A 19,678-nucleotide genomic window follows, 5' to 3' on the forward strand; every position below is an offset into this window, starting at 1 on the left:
GACAACAGACAGCCCCATCCATCCCAGTAGCCTACAAAACTGCTTGCTGCTCAGTCGCCAAGGACAGCTTAAAAAGATGATATAAGACTAAAACTGAAGAAGGTAAGTAGGCTTACTGTAAGTCACAAAGAGTAAGAGAGCGACACCAATGCAAATGATCCCAGACATGTGTGTATATATATTTATTGTTCAACTCGCTCAAACATGTTCTCTCTCAATTATTATCCTACATGTGTAATTCATCACTGCGCTGTATTCAGGCAAACTGAGGAGTCAGAACTTACTGATAGTCTTCATGGCAACAGCTGATAGTTCATTTGCACCTACCATTGCTACTTTATTGTTAGTGCCCTCCAGTGGAGTAAAAAAAAAAAAAGCTAGGATAGAAGCTAAAATGGAATATAACACACAAGAGTAAAAAGTTATAGTGCAGTATAAGATCGTTATCTGGTTTAATAAAAGGCAGCAGCAAACAGGAAAGTTTTAAGCTTTGATTTAAAAGAACTCATTATTATGATTATGATTATGATTATTATTATCATCACCATCACCATCATCATCATCATTATCATTATTAATATTAATATTATTATCAGTATTATTATTATTATCATTATATTACTATTATCATTATCATTATTATTATTATTATTATTATTATTATTATTATTATTATTATCATTATATTACTATTATCATTATCATTATTATTATTATTATTATTATTATTATTATTATTACTATTATCATTATCATTATTATTATTATTATTATTATTACTATTATCATTATCATTATTATTATTATTATTATTATTATTATTATTATTATTATTACTATTATCATTATCATTATTATTATTACTATTATCATTATCATTATTATTATTATTATTATTATCATTATCATTATTATTATTATTATTATCATTATTATTATTATTATTATTATTACTATTATCATTATCATTATTATTATTATTATTATTATTACTATTATCATTATCATTATCATTATTATTATTATTATTATTATTACTATTATCATTATCATTATTATTATTATCATTATTATTATTATTATTATCATTATTATCATTATTATTATTATTATTATTATTATTATTACTATTATCATTATCATTATTATTATTATCATTATCATTATTATTATTATTATCATTATTATCATTATTATTATTATTACTATTATCATTATTATTATTATTATTATTATTATTATTATTATTATTATTATTATTATTATTATTATTATTATTATCATTATTATTATTATACTATAATAATCCAAATTGGTTGTCAAACTCAGAGGCTCTGTGATGTAACTGTCTCTGGCGGAACCTTTGTCCGCTCTGAGAAACAGGAAACGCACTATATCTGTGTTGCTCTAGCCGGAAGTAGGCTTCTAGAGTCACATTGAAGACGAGCAGCTGGGTCAAAGCAGCTTCAGGTAACAAAACAATGTTCATCAAACCACTGCTAAACTAATGTCTTCATGTTGTCAGACAGCTGATGGCTGAAACTCTGTTAGTTGTGATCTGTTTTAGTGATAATATCGAGACTTTCTCGTCCAGAGTGGAGCCTCACTGCTAGCTAGCATTAGCAACAAGCTGAAGGGTCAGTTTATGTTCATATTGATTATTTATATTATTTTACATTCACCTGGTAACGTCAGTGCATTCATATGTTGTATTAATGTAACGTTGTGTTCAAGGAGATCAGTTAACGTTAAGGTTGGACATGTTGACATACAGTATATTATGTTAAATTACCTCCAAAAGTCACTTTCATCATTTTATAGTAAAAGATTCCCAGAGTTTACATTCGTCTCTTATAAATGATTTAAACGAATGACTATCAAACGTGTTGCCCATTCATTTCCTGTCCACTGATTAATCAGTTAATTCTCATACACAGTACTTTGCTTCTTGCCCACAGGACCAGAGACCAGTCAACTCCTTCCTGATGACTTGATTTGGATGATCATTAACAATGTTTACCTCAAAGGTTGTCCCCCGTCTCAATCTGTTACGTAGAGCAACATGTAAGTATGACCACATGTCTTATCTGTCTACCCATTTGATTCATCTTAAAGGGACTGTTTGTAAGAATCAGAAATGCTTGTTAACAGCGACACCTGTGGCCGTTAAGTCAACGAAAGTCAGCGTCGGGCTCGCGGTTGTGCTCGTTCTACATAGACATGAACGAACATGTATGTCACGTGTTGGCTTTTCCTGCTTCAGCCTCACGACCGCGGTCGGAGGGAGACACCGGCACCCGATCAGAGATGATAACGTTTCTCGCTGCGGAGCCCCGTCATTTCACGAGACACGGGAAACCTCTGTTGGTCTGGAGGAGCTGCAGCAGTTATTTCTGCACAAATGTCCACTAGATATTCTCAGAGCTAAACTAACTCTTCTGCAGTGTGTAGTGTGCGCGCATACACGTGAGGTCGAGCGAGCTGAGTGAAGGCAGGCAGAGGAGCAGAGTACAGCAGAGACTCCGGCCCTGGAGACCAAAGCTACGGTCTCCCCGCGTCCTTCCACCGCGGCAAACACTGCTTTGCAAGACGGGCTTCACTAGATGTAACTTTGCGGTTTTGGTGCTTCCGTGTAGTTTGTCTTGGAGTCTCGTCTGAACAGCGTAGCCACACGCGACCGCGCATATGTGAGCGCGCATGGGACACCGACCCGGTAGATTTATACGTGTAAGAAGTTACAAACAGTCCCTTTTTAAGCTATAATTCCAGTTTAAGTGTTGTTACTCAAGATGACATAATTAATTTTTCCTTAATGACCAGGTGCTCTTCAGGCCCATGGAGAAGTTTTGAATGGACGTGTGCAACCGCTTCTTCCTGCTTACTGCTCTTCACTACAACAAAAACAGAGGAACTACTCAACAGCAGCAGACAACACACCTCCTCCCCGATGGGTACAACTTGAGCCAGAACTGGACGAAGCTCTCGTGCCGCGTAAACTGTCGGTGAGTCCTCTGGAGAGCTGGCTCTCCCTGCGCTACTCCCTTCCTCCCCTGCAGGAGTGCGCTCAGCCGCAGGAGGACGTAGGGCCGCTGGAAGAGAAGATGCTGCCTCCCGTCTCCGTCCCTGTTCTGGAGGATGGGGAGGGTTCAGCAACACCTCTTAGCTGTAAGAATGTTCTGAAGATCCGACGGCGGAAGATGAACCGGCATAAATACAAGAAGCTGCTAAAACGGACTAAATTCTTGAGGAGAAGAGTGCTGGAGGGCAGGGGGAAGAAGAAGCAGGTGAGCGTTTCCTCTTTGTTAGAGATAAAAAAAAAAAAAAGGATCCTGTGATACTGACTAGACAGACGATTTCTAACTGTTTTGACAGATTTTTCTGTTACATTCAGCCAATTAATATCAATATGATGTGATAATTTGACATGGAAATGAATACTAATGGTAGTATGTTAAGTTTATCATGATATATGTATTATAAAGTATTGACTGAACTTGAAACATGATTAATTTGTGTAGGATTGTTGTAAATCTTGAATGCCTGGTGTGCTCCAATTACAAAAGACTTTTCTTAAACGGCCATATGTGCGTGTTTGTCCTGAGCAGAAACGATTTGAGGAGGATCTGAGGAGGATTTGGACACGAGCTGGACTGAAGAAGGCTCCAGAGGGGTGGAACACACCTAAGATCTTCATTAAGCAGCATGGAAACAAAAGAGACTGAAAAACACAGACAACAATGATTCAAGTTTGTGTCACATGATCCCTCACACTGGATGTCTCTGTCTGCTCACAACACTTCACACTCTGCAGTTAAAACAACTTTATGTGCTTTAATTGAAGCATATTCAGTGACAAGGACATCTTCATTATGTGTACAATTTATTTTTAACAACGTGTACATAATCTAATAAAGATCTTTCTCTGTCAAGCCCGAGGCATGGTGTGTCATTTTCTGTTTGCTTTAATTTAGGCTGATGGTAGAATTACAGGACATCTTACATTTGTTTTACTGTGGGTGGCAGCATTGAGCAAAGTCTGGGAAAAAAATGCATTCACCCTGAAAAGAGTGGTTATTTAGTTTACTTTCTAGCACAGCTAAAACAGAAATAAAAGCACCAAAACACCAGTTGACTGTGTGACCATTTTTAAATGAAATCAGCTTGTACAATAAAACTTTTGATAATAGTCTTTAAAGAAAAATGGTTTCCTTTTGAGGGCGTTAATTCACAAAGTGGCTTTTCTAAGATCAAAAAAGGGGAAATGAGGAAGGATCTTTTATAATCAATTCCTTATGTGGCAGTTTACCCAAATGACTGGTTTACAATTTCTTCAACTATATAAATCACTGATATCTTCACATATAACTGAAGAGTTCGACGTATAAAAAGCTTTTTTTCTGTAATTTTTTTTTCATAATTGTTTAGTAGTTTATTATAAAACCTGTCAATTTCGGATTAACAAAGTTATAATCCAATGTTTTGAGGCCATCCTTTTGTTCACATTTGGAGGATTGTACCTTCAGTGCATTTTTCATAATAGTCAGTATATTATAATTTCCTTCAAAACCTTTCAGCGTTTATTCTAGTGTCCCTCTACAACACATGTTTTTCGTCAAGACTGCAGCACCAAAGTGTTGGATTTCATCTGCTGGTGGAGGCGGAGCGACTGAAGGCTCCAGACTGCAGGAACACACCAAAACACAGCTGAGCCGCAAGACTTCTTGTGTTTTATCTCTTTCCGCGCCGCTCACACACACACACCGTCTCCTGACAGACTTTATACCTCCTCTGGCTGGCTGGCAGCACTGTGACAAAGATGCACCTCGACATGACTCTCCTTCAGAGTAAGTTCTTCACTTTTCTTGCTTTTAAAAAAGACAAAATGACTGAGGAAACTTTCTTTGTTCCATAATTGGATCCAGGTTAGAATCACCCGCCGGGAACAAAAGCAGAAACTCTCTTCAGTCCTCAGGTTGACTCTGCAGCAGCACTGTAAATAACCTTATTTAAAATAGATTATTTTTATTATATAAAGTACTTTTATCTGAATGTCTTTGCAATGTGTAAGATTGACATAACAGTCTGCTTATTTAATATTTTTTTTTAAACTGGTGTTTGCTATAAAAACAACTTAACTTCCGTTTTCTGAGTGTATAGCCTCATTTGTTTATTTATTGTACAACAATTCGTGCAATGATCTTTTTTACAACTAGTTTTAATAGAGGAAGTTCTACAAATTGTGTTCATTTTCTGTCATTTATTTATATGTTTATTTATTGCTGAACCAACAGTTAACATAATTCACTATAATTTATTATTTTTATTGTAACTTTTTTTTGTTATTTGTTTTTATCAAAACCAAGCTTTAAATAGGCTATAGGCTATATTTAGGCAATTTATCTACCTCAATCTATATTTTCTGTGTAGCCTAAGTGATGCTATACTCAAGATGCCAGAATTACATTTTTCTATCGACAGCTTTTATTTTTTAAATATCCTGCGTTTCGAAAATAAAATGCATTGATCCTCATGGACTTTAAAGTGAAACGTAGGTTGCATTTACACAGTCCTGTAGCTGCAGGGCTGTTTGTGACTAGCCTCGGCCTGCCCCTTGTTGATGGTGTGTATGTGGGTTTTTTTTGTGGCCTCAGCCCAATGTGTTTCTAGTTAACTGCGGTCTGAGTCGAGGAGTCAGCACAATCCTGCAGCCAGTCATTATATGTGTCAGTAATGAGTGTTTCACCGCGAGTGGGCTGCTTTGAGTCCGTCCGGGCGACGTGGAGGAGGAGGAGGAGGAGGAGGAGGGGATTACCGCTCCAACCATGTTTATGATGGCTTCTGTCTTAATTACCGGCCACCGACTGACTACACGGCATGGGAAAAAACAACTAGGATGGCTGTTTTGAATCAAATAAGCTTATAATAAACATCTAGCTGCGCATTCAAGGCAGAAAATGACATGGTCACAGTAAGGTTGTTTTATGTTCTGTGTACAACTATACAGTGAACAATCCCTCGACTTTGTTTAGCAGAAAGAGATATTTATAGTGGAGTAAAAGGGATCACATACTGAGATGATGCTCCCAGTAATATTGTTACTAAGTTGTCTTTACAGCTTTAAAGACATGTGCATGATCAGATATACAGTATACACAAAACGTGACCAAGAAGCAGTTTTGGAAAGTATTAAGTACATTTACTCCAGTATAATACTTTTATAGTGGAGTTAAAAGTACAATATTTCCCTCTGAAATGTATAAAGTATAGCAGAAAATGGAAATACTCAAGTACAACTAAGTACAAGTACGTCAAATTTGTTCTTAAGTATTGTACTTGAGTAAATGTACTTATTTGATAACTTTAGTTACTTTGCAGGTTCAGATTACAACATATGATCAACAGATAAATACTGTGTTACTAAAGATGAGACTTTATTGACACCATGATACTTTATACATTAAAAGTAACGTTACATAACATTGATAGATAAAAAGTAAAGTTATATTACATTTACTCAAGTCCAGTACTTAAGAACAATTTTGAGGTACTTGTACTTTGCTTGAGTATTTCCTTTTTCTGCTTATTTATATTATTTACTCCACTACATTTCAGAGGGAAATATTGTACTTTTTTACTCCACTACATTTATTTGATAACTTTAGTTTGTTACTTTGCAGTTTCACAATAATAATACAAAATATTATCAACAAATCAATATTTATGTTTTATTAAAGATGAGACTTTATCGATGCCAGGTTGAAATTCACAGCTACCCAGCCAAAGTCTATATAGAAAAAAAATTGCCCCACCCGGATGTGACATTAAAGTGATGTACACATTAATGCATCAATAATTAGAATTCAATAATATAATATTCATTATGCTGAAATGGGCCATTCTGCATAATGAGTACTTTTACTTTTTGTACTGTGTAAGTATCTTTTGATGTTAAGACTTTTGTACTCAAGGTAACATTTTGAATGCAAGACTTTTACTTTTAACAGAGTATTTCTACACTATATTTTATTGTTACTTTTACTTTGTAAAATATGTGAGTACTTATTGCACCACTGAAGATACTGTATAGTATAGACATCACCTGATCCATGCACAGATGTAGTCCCAAATTGAGCTCTACCATAAGTTACATGAAGATAAATATATACATTTACAATAATATACTTAGTAAAGTTATTAATGAGCATCAAATAAATCTATAGAAAGCATTTCATGCATAAACACATAATCAACAAGCTTCAAACTTAGAAGAAAATGGTATATAATGGTATAGTATATAATTATGATGGCCAACACAATAGAAAGTACTTGGAAGCAAATCAATATGACTAAAAATACTTGAAAATCTTCCATTTAAAGTGAGTGTATCCACAGGAGAGTCAATAGGCACGCCACACACTCTGAGTGTATCTTTTCATGTTTAGCTGAATCTGCAGCTGGACACATGTGTTTGATTCTCAACCTGTGACTGGGCTGTGAGTGAACTCATGAATCACATGGATTGTGCTGAGTGAACGCATGCTTTATGTCTGAGTTGAAACCTTTTTTGTTTTACCTTCAGGGGTGACATTCTGTTAAGTGATTCTCCATGTGATCCTGGGGTTACGAATGACAACAGTGATTTGGCAGGTCATTTGCTAAATGCCCGTTATTATAGCTGGTTTCGCAATAATAGCATATTGTTAAGTCTTTAGTGTTAAACCAGCCTCGTGAGTCACCAGCCTGCGTGTGTGTCTGGAGGAGAGATGAGAGAAAATTACAGGGGTTGGGACACTTTGTTTTACCTTCTGCAGGAAAGTTTATAGCCTTCATTAGAAAACCCACGTTTTCCAGCATGAGGTCTCCTCTCCGATGCCAGTGTGTGTGCTGAAATCATTTTGCTCAGTATTATTACATACTGGTGAATACTTACAAAATCACAGCACGCTCTGCTGGGTTCATATCACTGCATTAAAGCACAGTAGCAGCGCAAGTATTGTTTGGATGTGGTGAAATGGAACGTGTGTGTTGCCTGTGAATCAACCACCTGCAGGCATGATTAGAAAAACACCTGGATGGAGAACACACTTTTTGGTCTTGTAAACCCGGATCAAACAGATGTTGCGCTGCTTGTTTTTTGGTGTCAGGCCACCAGTGTTGATGATGAAAATGCACTTGATTGAGCCGTTTTGTTATTTTGCTGCTCTTAGACAGTGGTGGAGGAAGTATTCAGATCTTTAATTTAAGTAAAAGTAGCAATATACCTTTTCAAACTCGACAACACAAACATTCTAAATGGGACCTTTTTATTTTCCTATTGCAATGTTTGTTAATGCAATAGCTGACAAGAAGTAAACTTGGACCAAAGCTGTTGCCCTAGCAACAGAATGACAAAGAATCTGAATCAAAAATACTTTTTGATCCCCGAGGGAAAAATGGGGCGTTACAGTTCCTCTTAAATAAAAGCATAAAGAAATGTAAGAAAAGAGAAATAAAGGTTGTATTTTGTATGTAACATGTACATAATGTACATAAGGCTACAGTATATAACACAATATTTGTAGAGAATATAAATAACAATGCAAATAAGAATAACAAATTAGAAATCTATGTACATCAAACACATAACCACAGTGTAAATAAGTAAATACAAAATGCGAGAAGTGGGATATATTTAGTGTGTTGAATATAAAAGCAAAAATAGTATAAATACGAATTTAAATAAGAATATTTCTTGAAATTTACAGTGTAAATACAGTATTAATGATGGATTGTTATACAGTTTAATCCAGATTGCATATGAGAATAATAATAAAATTATGGGGTACTAACTGCTGACGTGTGAAATAAGTCCAGGTCCATTCTATTGACTCGGAGTGTCTGACACTCAGGGTGGAGATAAAAAGTTTGATGGCCACAGGCAGAATGACTTCCTGTAGCGCTCTGTAGTGGATCTTAGTGGAATGAGTGTAGCACTGAATGTACTCCTGTGTTTGAGCAGCACATCATGGAGTGGGTGTGAGACATTGTTCAAGATGACACATAGCTTGGACAGCATCCTAAGGTCTAAAAGATCTAATACATACTCCATTAAGTCCTGCTTTGGAAATGTCACTTACATAAACATATAAGTATCATTAGAAAAAAATACTGAAATTATCAATAGTAAAAGTATTCATGATTCAGAAACATGTTACCTGTGAGTATTATACATACATTATATTATAATTTCATATATTATATCATTATATTAATATTACTGAGGCATTAAAGTGTAAGCAACATTTTAATGTTGTAGTTGGTCAAGGTGGAGCTAATTTAACTACTTTATATACTATTGTGTAGATATCTATAGCAATGCAATATATTTTATCATTTTATTTCATAAACTCATATGTTTTATAGGTAAAAATTAATCTCTAAAATAACAATAACTGTCAAACAAATGTAATGTATGTATATATATACATACATTACATTTGTTTGACAGTTATATATATATATATATATATATATATATATATATATATATATATATATATATATATAGTTGTCATTGATTATTTGCTAATCAAACTAGTTGTGAAGTTTCATTGCAAAAGCTTCAGTAGTTACCAGATTTATAACTTCTCAAGACAAAAAATCTTTTGATGGACTACAAAACAGAACTCGGCTGCCTGTCAGGCCTTTAACCAGAACCAACATCTGTGACCACATCGCACCAGTGTTTTTGTTTTGCTTCCTTACACTGGATCAAAGCATGCTATATAATTGATTTTATGATTTTATTGATTACTTTTAAGGCTCTTCTTGGCCTCTTTTCTTCCTGCAATATTTTGACCTCTTAGTACGAGCCTGTGCGTAGTTTGATTTCCTCGGCTAGAGGCCTTTTAACTGTTCCAGAGGCCTGGCATAAAACTAAAGGGGACAGAGAATTTATAGTCGGGGCCTCAATGCCTGAGGAAATCAGGTTCGCTGAGTCTGTAACATCTTTTAAATCTCTTCTTAAAACATACTTTTATTGGGGCGCTCGACCCGATTTTACTTGAGTTTTTTAAAGTTTTTTATTTTACTTCAATTGTCTTTTTCCTTTTTATCTTACATTTGTGGAATTTTTTATTTTTTTTTAAATCTCTTTTATCATAAAAATCTAATTATTTTATAATTTGTTGGTTTTAATTTACTGAAGCATTTGTGTTTTCGAAAGTGCTGATTAATCGTGGCATTTTCCAAATTGGTAACTTCATCATCACATACATACATACATGAAATCTGATCCACCCTCAGCATTTAGGAGCACTGGGCTGTGGTGAAGCGCCCAGGGATTAACTTGGGGTTCAGTGTCTCACTCAAGGACACTTTGACATGCAGAGAGTAGAAGCCGGGGATCAAACCATCAACTTTGTGGTTAAAGGACGACCCGTTTTACCCACTGAGCTACTGCCACCCCAGTAATAATAACTGTAATGCCAGTAATAACTGTGCATTGAAAATAATCCACTCTTTATTCACATACTGTATATAAACAGTATTTATGTAGTGAATGTATCCACATGTAAAAAGCTCTGCACCTCCAGACTCTATAGTTCTCAGTACCCTTTACAAGGACAGTAAAAACATACAGGTGTTTGGTGTGAGCTGAATAGCAGCCTGGTTCTTCATCCCCTCAGGATCACGGCCTTGCAACAGGCCAGCGGCAGCCAGCATGAATAGAGGCTCTGTATGCTTTGGCTGCATGCGGCTCCGCTGGCCCTTCAAGTAAACAGACGATGAAAAAGCACTGTGGGAAAAAAGGCATTAGAAATAGCTGTAGGAAACTTTCCTATCTATAGAGTGAAAAAAACACAAACAGCAACATATATTTCCAGAGAATATTGTTGACATCCGGTATATTTTGTGTGGAACTTTTCTGTTTTTAAAACGTTGCTTTTTACCGTGTCCTTCTTTCTTCAGTAATCCTCTGTTATTTTAAACAGTCCTCTCACTGAACCCACATCTGTTCCAATGCTGAAATCTTCCACTGTTGGGTCAGTCCAGGTCACCACCACATTTATCTGAGTCTTATAAATATTTCTCAAGACTTAGTTAGTCAACAGGGTGATATCTGTAAAACCTCAGCTAGTATGAATTATGTGTTTCAGTAACTCTAATCACTCATGTGTTTGTCTGTTTCAGTTGTTGCTGTGCTCATCCTGCCAGGAGGTAAGACATTTTTGTTTCTCAATGCATACCTCAATGCAGTGATTCTCAAAGGGGGGTTTCTGTCTGGTGGTCCGCGAAATGATTTACTATAAATTATTTAATTGCGCATTAAAAAGTGCATATCTACAGACATTTGCACCAATAAAACAAGCATATTTTGTCCATTACTCCCAACCCACCCATGTCAGCTTTGGGCTGATAGAAACTCTGATATGATCGTGACACATCATGTCAATATGTAATGAATCAGTCACTTCACTCAGGGCGCAACGAATTGTTCCTGCTGCTGCTTAGGTTGGCTTTGAGCCAGCTTGCTAGAAATATTTGAGTCAGTCCACATTGTCAAGTGATTTTGTCACTAAAACCAAACTAGCTAAATTGAGAAAATATGGCGACAGTGATATCGAGCTTGGTTTTATTGAGAACAGCGACAGGAGACCAAAATACGTCATGTATCTTCAGGTGATGGCGAACGAAACCATGAAGCTTCACCAAGCTAAAGTGACATCTGATTACAAAGCAACTGGAATATCAGGTCAAACCAAGGTGGTGTTAACATGATTCAAATTGAATTGTGTTTCTGTTTATCACTATCAAACAGGTCTGAAGTATTTAGGTTGAAAAGTTTTAGCTTACTAATAGATCCAATGGCATCTAGAGTATAAATGGTAGTAAGCATACTTAATCAGAATTAGGATTATGGGGGGTCCTTGGAAAATGTTCTCTCGTGAAAGGGGTCAATGGCCCCACAAAGTTTAAGAACCCCTGCACTAATGTATAGTAGCTCATGTTTGAACCCATGTGTTTATTTCTCTATGTCAGCATGGGGTCAGAGCGGCAGCAGCAGCACACTCGGTGTTGTGGTGGAGGCTAAGAACATCACCCTCCCTCAGGGGTCAAAGGCCATCCTTGCCTGCCACAGCCCCCGCATGGTGTGGACCCAGGACAGGCTGAAGGACCGTCAGAGGGTGGTGCACTGGGACTTGGTGCGCAGCAGCCCGGAGTATTCTGTGGAGCGAGTCCTGGACATGTCCCCTGGAGCCCGCCTGAGGGTCTACAATGGCTTTAACAAGGGACGCATTTCCGTCCCAGACTCTGCTTTCGATGACGGCAACTTCTCCCTCATCATCAACAGTGAGACTTCCCCACATTTCCCACATTTCGCACCATCAACATTGCACTCTTCCATTTATAATATCAATTTATGCTTATTTTTTCAGGTGTGGTCACAACTGACAAGGGAGTTTACACCTGTAATCTGCACCATCACTACTGCCAGATTCACCAGTCCATTCAAATCCAGCTCAATGTCACTAAATCAGGTGAGGTTTACTGCGGTCATACAGCCTAATGCTATTTCATGAGTCATGATGCATGAAACAGATTAATGTATGTATTTCACTCTCATGTGTTTCCAGCTCGGAAAGAGAAACGTTACTGGGATGGAGAGAAGACCGTGTTCGTGGTCTTGCTCGGCAAGTCGGTGGTATTGCCTTGTGTGAACCGACGTCCCCTGTGGAGAGACGGTCTCCAGGAGGACCAGCAGCAGGTGGCTCACTGGGACTTCCAGGCCCCCGGAGTGCGTCCCGACAGGGCCGGCCGCCTGGTGGACCTCTACGCCTCCGGAGAGCGTCGAGATTACGGACCACGCTTTGGAGAGAACAAGATGAGCGTGGAGGAGGACGCTTTTACTTTAGGCGACTTCTCGCTGTCCATTTCTAACTTGAAGCCTGTTGATAAAGGCCTGTACTCCTGCCACCTGCATCACCACTACTGCGGTCTGCACGAGAGACGCATCTTCAGGCTCACTGTGGGACCTCCACTTCCGTCCGCCCCCACCACGGCACCCAAAGTTTTCCAGAATGACGTGCCAGAGCCAAGTAAGTCACTCAAAACAACAAGCGACACAACACTAAAACTTTCCAGACACTAGTAATGGTTAATGTTTTTCCCCATATGGTTTCTCGTGCATAGAGTGACAACAGAGCTCCTGGGCTCTTTGTTATAATTATAGGCATAGTTGGTCAGTTGAATCAGTTCCTCTTCTTCGCCACTGCCAACTTTCTCCTCAGACCTCTCTGTTTTTGTGTTTGAGCTGAAGAGGGAGGGAGGAGGTAGAAAGAATGTTGGAGCTAGTTGAGTAAGAAAGAAAGAAATCTTTCTGTTAGATGTATCAAATTCAGGTTTTTTAAGGAGTCAACTATTTGCAGCTCTGGCTTGAGAAGCTGTCTACAGTAAACAGCTTTAAATTGGCTGCAACGGAAGTGGCTCATTTTCCTCGCTGACTTTTCTTTCCCCATTTTTACAGCTTTTTCATTTACAGCTGGAGACATTTTAACTGTGCTGAGCAGAGGAGTAGGCACCAACAGCCAATAATTGAGGGAGTGGACGCTCCTATCTCGTGTTTTTTCCTTCACTTGACCCCATTTTCCAAAAAGTCCCAACCACACGTCTAGACTGGTTACACTGTATCTCCAGTTTTTGTTAATTCCCTCTCTATCTGCTGATGTGTATCGGCCTCGGGTTCAGGCGTGTTTACCAGCAGTTAAAGGAAGTCTGATACATCTGTTCAACATCTGGGCCAGCTGTGACATGAAAGAGCAATGTAAGGGGAGGGGATGCAGGTTTGTGTTATACTACAGATCCTCCCCTCCTGTAAAGAAATGGCAGCCCTATTAGCTCCATAATGGTGTTGAAGAAATGCCCACGTGGATAGATGACATCCTGCCTCATCTAGGAATTCTTCTTTACGCACCGCTGCTCTTGACTGTTAATTTAAAAGTAAGTTGTTTGTGCTCACGCAGGCACCGGCAATCATCTGAAATTACAGATGTCACGAGAGCTTTTCACTTTAATGCTCTAATTCTCTGTGGCAAATTTATTTCTTTGTGATCACGAAGAGGGCGTTGTGTGAGCTGTCCAACAGAAATCTCTATCTTTTGAAAATGAAGACGTTTTCCTTCAGTTCATTGACTTGCAAATGACGCACATCCCACAGGAACAAAAACACGGGGTAGCCTCTGTGCAGCATATGTGAAATAGCCGTTAACACGTACACACTTGTCAGATCTGTCAAGAAAATGGAAATGGGCTACTGCTGGGGGACGCGGCTGCAGCTCCGGTTGTGACAGTTGAGCTCTAGAGACGATGACCTTGGACGTGTCTTTGCAGTTTCATGCACATTAAACAATGACAGGTGATAATTGCCAACTAAGCTCCCGGTTAGGAGGTGGCTGATTAAGTCAGAATAAGCTTTCTTATTCATAATTGGCTGGTTTCAAAAGCATGGTCAGGAAGATGGTACGTTGCATGTTCTCCTCATTAGTCCCTCAGTGGCGCCTAGTTTTACTAGCGTCTAACTTGTCTGCTTTAATGAGAGACCATAGAGTAATGCCATACTTAAAGGAACAGTGTATAGCATTTAGGGGGATCTATTGGCTGAAATGGAATATAATATGAATAAGCAGGCTGGTCTGATACACCATTTGTTGCTATACCTACAAAATGCATTGTTATTTGTATATATCCCACAAAATCAATTTATATGTGATCCACGAAATTGTGAACCAGGAAGTATAAAGAGCAACAAACTACACATAGGGACGAGGTCGGGGTGGATGGGTAAAACACTGAACTTTCACCCAGGAGACTGGTGTTTGTATCCTGTGTGAAACCAGAAGTCAACGTTGATTCATTTGTCAGGTAAATTCCATACTTAAATTATACCACTTCCGTAGTTATTTTAACCCAAACCGCGATCTTTTCTGAAACCTAAGTAAATTGTTTTTGTCAAGTTAATTCCATACTAAAGTTAAACCATTTCTGGTGTTATTTTAACCCAAACCACCATTTTTCCTAAACCTAACTAAGTCGCTTTTGTCACGTAACTTACGTACTTAAGTTACGCCACTTCCTGTGTTATTTTAATCCAAATCACAATCTTTTCCTAAACCAAACTAAATAGTTTTGTTGCCTAAACCTAATGAAGTTGTTTCCTGTGAAGACAGAAGTCTATTTTGAAAAGACTGGGGCGGAAATTTACAAATGGACATTTGTAGGAAAACACATGAAAAATAAGGAAAAATAATAATAAATAAATAACTTTTTGTAAGATATCATACGAACTGTTGTATGAGAATACGTTGCAATAAGTATGTTTTCTTTAGTGTATAATCACCTGAAAATAAGAATTGCTGTGTTTTCGTTAGCTTAGAATGAGTTTCATGATCCTTTTTTCTTCTGAGATCAGGCTGTATTTGAATTTAGGGAGAAGTTTAAAAGACTAACAAGCTGCTCTGTAAACATGCATTGAAGGATTATTCTGTGGTACAGTACACTGTACTGTATAACACTGTTTATAATAGACAGACGTTGTTATGATCAAGCGTATATTTTCTGTCTTTGGTGTTTTTAATAATTATCGTTACACAAACATCCCAGGTCCCTGTGAGACCTGGAGCTGCCTGCAGTGTTGTCAGATATGGATTTAGAATCTGCTGAAGGTGTCACACGTTTATTTTCCATGCATGCAGCAACTAGACTTCTGTGTTTGTGAGAAGATGTGAAAAGGCCCAAATGGAAAACTAATACAGACATGCAGACAGACCACATAACAGAATCTGTCTCTCTTTCCTCACACTTCTCCCCCTCTTTTCTGGTCAGCCTGTGTGTTTTTTTTTCTGAGGCAAAAAGAAAAAAAAATAACAGCTGCATGACATCAGGTCTGGAAGTCATTACCACCGAACAGACATTTAACTCCTGCTCTCCCTCTCTGGCTTTTGGAAACAAATGAAAAAGAAGAAGCCTCGGGAGGAATACAAATTTTTAGTTATGTGGAAATACATTTCATTTTGATCTGTTTATTGCCATTACATTAATCTAATGTAACAATCCAATACATCACAGTTCCCATTGTTTGAAAGTACATTGAGTTCTCTTGATATTTACCATGTGGAATATATTTACTCCATCACCTATGAGCTCTGTCTATTTATGAGAGAGTTTTTTATTATAGGAAACATATGATTTAATCCATGTTCTGTCTTTAGGGACTGAAGTTGTGGAGGGTCCACGTGTGGTGAATGTCATCCTCCCTGAGCATCGTGGGTACTTCGTGCAGCATTTGGGCTACTTTCTGGCAACATTCATACTGCTGGCGTTCATCGTTGTCGCCGTTGTCGTGTTGACTCGACGACGTAAAAAGAGAGGTGTGTGTTTAACCCATTAACTCACATCTTGTTCATGGCTTGTATCTGATAGCCAGCTTATATTTTATCATTATAAAAGTCATATTCATAGATAGCACATTTTGTGGACACACTGTGTTTGAGATTGTGTGATAAATCTTTTTCTTTTTCAGGTCTGGAGTATGACCTGCGCCGATCTGATCGGTAAGACATTACTATACAATTAATTGTGTGCCATTTTTTTCCTTTAAATTGAATCCAATTGTAAGCAGATCAATACTTTTGGGGAGACAGGAATAGGGTAAAACTTTTAACTAATAGATATCATCATGAAACTTCCCCAGTTGATTACTTATATTAAGATAATTATTTTTTATATTACAAGTTTTTTGAAAATGTATGTTCAAATATGCAAATGAGTCCTTATCTTATAAATAATGTGCTAATTTGCATACATTTCCAGAACAGAAATTTGAAAACTGGATAAAGCCAGGTTAAAAATTCTTGTTTTATTTTTTTGACATAATAGAGTCAAAGGTTTTTACAGATGGGATTTTGGATCTCCTTGTATCACTCCATAAATCAGAAATACTGTCAACAGCTATTTAAAAAAAATCAATTTTCACCATGTTTTTAGAAATAGAATTTAGTGTAAATCAGGCTATGGATGATATATGAATAAACCCTTCTGTAAAAACCTTCAGAATATAGATAGGAATAAAACTGGGGTGCATAAGTGTTACTGAAGTGGAGATTTCTGGCTCAGAGTATGAGAAAAAAACTAATTTTGAGAAAACTGCCTTTTAAAGATGTGTATTTTGCAAGACAATGCAGGTGAATAGGGTAAAACCAAATGCAACTAATAGACTTCCCCAGTTGATTATTACATTAAGACAATTCTTTTTTTGTATTACAAATTTTCTGAAATGTTCAAATACGCAAATGAGGCATTATTTAATGCTAACCTTTGGTGAATTTAGGAGAAATCTAAAGACTCAAATAAAAAAAGTGTAGTAAAATAAACATCTCAATGTGTGTTTTGGATGTTTTCTCTCCATTAGTCTGAAAGAAGACATGTCATGTAAGCAAAATAGCCCAAAATCTCAAAATTGACCTGTGCATGAAAGACAATGTTTTTGCCTGTCTCTGTGCAGGGGACATGTGATCGATGGTGGTGAAACGTCATTAGACCTCACAGAGCTGAGGCCCTGTAACCAAGAATCTCTGAATTCAGGTACAGTAAATCTCATCCCACACATACAGTAAACACACATTTTCTAACTTAAAGAAGTGCTTTCTCATAACCTGTATGTCTACTACGATCCACAGACTTCAAAAACAACCTACTGAAAGAGAGAGATATGGCCAAAGACTGCAATAGGGGTGAATAGAGTTTCAGTAAATAAACATCCTTACAGCCAAAGATCAGAAACATTACATTTGATTAATATGACGTCTGTCTCCCACCTCTTCATTCAGACTTTGATGGGAAACTGTGGAAGTGAGTGTGATATTTCTGAGATGCTGCTGGCAGGTCCAGGGCAAACACCGGAAGAGTAAATGACCGTGGAGAGAAGGGAAACCCAGGAGAGGACAGGAGGAATGCTCCCTCTGCTGTAACTCTAACACACTAAGCTTTCATTTTTTACTAAAAGCCATCATTTTTACATGCCATTTTTTTTATATAACTTGCATATTTCATCACCTGTTATAACAATATGGTTAAACATATATTTGATCCCTACTCTTTGTGTTTGTTGGTTGGTATATGTTGAATATTAGGTATTTTTTAATCACTCTTTAAAAAGAAAAAAAATCTTTACAAAAATGCATGCTGTTTATTGAAGTATGTTTTATGTGTACTTTGCATGCTTACTGAGCTGCAAGCTCACAGCTGTTCTCCATTCTTCAGATTTTCTTTTTTGCACAAATTCTGCTGTAATTTGTAAAGGATTTTCATCATGCAAAGTTACTGTGGGTAGACAGTTTCAGACAGTGTTTGGAAACCACACATTTTAAATTTTTCTAGCTTTATAATAAGCCATTTTAAACAGATTTTTTTCAACAAAACTCAGCTCTGGTGAGAAAAATGACTACATTAATTATTTTTATGCGTGCATTTTATGTATTTCAGAAATGCAGACTGTCTGACTTAAATTCGTATCCATTTTTCCCCAAATGGATATGTCTGTTCATTGATAACTTATCAAATGAAAAATAGTGAAATTGTAGGACCATGGACTAAAGGCTCAGTCTAACAAAACTCAGGTAAAAGAAAAATCTTTTAACCATTTATTTGGTTTTTAATGGGCTGTGCACTACTTGTTTGCATCAAGCACGTATAAAGCACCCTGGTTTATAAAACACTGAATTTTCATTACTAAATCTGCTAGTCAATGACGCAGGTATAAAATGTGCGGCTGTAGCACTATGAGGTTTACTGTCTACTATCTCAGTAATGCTAAATACCAAACTGTAATCCTAACCCCTTGTTTTTTTTGGGTCTCTTGCTCACTTGCACACTCTCTGATGTCAGTCTCTTCTAAGAAAAGATTTCTTCTATTAAAGATTCACAATGGTGGCCACAGACTCATCACTATTTGTTCTGAGGGTTTCCACAGATCACATATCTGGTGTTTGGGTGAATAGGAAACTGTGATATGAATTTATAATGTATTGATAGCCTCTGAAGACTTTAGGATTAGGAGTATGAGAGAAGGAACATTTGAGGTAAGTCATTTACCATTGTTTTAAATTGTAGAGAGCTGGGATGAGAACTGAATACTTGTGTGACATTGACATCCTGTAGTTCATGTGACATTGTAACTAAAGCTGCAACTATTAATCGATTAATCAATAAGTTGTCATTTGTCATCAGTTGTCACTATTTAATTAATCTCCAAATATTTTGATAATTGCTTAATCTGTTTGAGGAATTTTTTTAAGAAAAAAAATCTCAAAGTTCTCTGATTTCAGCTTCTTAAATGTGAATATTTTCTGGTTTCTTTACTCTTCTATGACAGTAAACTGAATATCTTTGAGTTGTGGACAAAACAAGACATTAGAGGAAACACTGATCGACATTTTTCACCATTTTATGATATTTTATAGAACAAACAACTAATATATTAATCAATAAAATAATAAACGGGTTAATCAAAGATGAAAATAATCATTGCAGCCCTAATTGTAACCAGCTGTGCTGTACAAAGCTTCCACCTATTTTCACCACTGGGGTGATCAGTCACATGCAGTGATAATTAAGCAGTTACAATTAATGTCTAATTATTATT

At 37.0% G+C, this 19,678-nt stretch overlaps 2 protein-coding genes across 4 annotated transcripts; both read left to right on the plus strand.

Moving 5' to 3' along the window:
• Positions 1 to 1,341: 1,341 nt before the first annotated feature.
• aurkaip1 (aurora kinase A interacting protein 1) lies at positions 1,342 to 3,935 on the plus strand. Of its 3 annotated transcripts, XM_074643571.1 has the most exons (5): positions 1,420 to 1,470; positions 1,568 to 1,637; positions 1,959 to 2,064; positions 2,821 to 3,284; positions 3,606 to 3,935. In XM_074643571.1, exons 3-5 carry the CDS (start codon positions 2,013 to 2,015, stop codon positions 3,720 to 3,722), a joined length of 633 nt encoding a protein of 210 aa, XP_074499672.1. In that variant the 5' UTR covers positions 1,420 to 1,470; positions 1,568 to 1,637; positions 1,959 to 2,012; the 3' UTR covers positions 3,723 to 3,935. The 3 variants fall into 3 exon arrangements, with proteins under 3 accessions (XP_074499670.1, XP_074499672.1, XP_074499671.1); XM_074643569.1 differs by lacking the exon at positions 1,568 to 1,637 and having other exon boundaries at positions 1,342 to 1,470; XM_074643570.1 differs by lacking the exon at positions 1,420 to 1,470 and having other exon boundaries at positions 1,479 to 1,637.
• A 755-nt stretch (positions 3,936 to 4,690) lies between these two features.
• On the plus strand, positions 4,691 to 18,966 carry LOC141772519 (matrix remodeling-associated protein 8-like). The gene is made up of 10 exons (XM_074643572.1): positions 4,691 to 4,844; positions 11,173 to 11,199; positions 12,022 to 12,333; positions 12,420 to 12,521; positions 12,618 to 13,079; positions 16,248 to 16,406; positions 16,559 to 16,589; positions 17,540 to 17,619; positions 17,715 to 17,768; positions 17,865 to 18,966. Exons 1-10 carry the CDS (start codon positions 4,817 to 4,819, stop codon positions 17,888 to 17,890), a joined length of 1,281 nt encoding a protein of 426 aa, XP_074499673.1. The 5' UTR covers positions 4,691 to 4,816; the 3' UTR covers positions 17,891 to 18,966.
• Positions 18,967 to 19,678: the final 712 nt, after the last annotated feature.

This window comes from Sebastes fasciatus, chromosome 8 (assembly GCF_043250625.1).
Source record: "Sebastes fasciatus isolate fSebFas1 chromosome 8, fSebFas1.pri, whole genome shotgun sequence".
In the NCBI taxonomy this organism is placed as follows: domain Eukaryota; kingdom Metazoa; phylum Chordata; class Actinopteri; order Perciformes; family Sebastidae; genus Sebastes; species Sebastes fasciatus.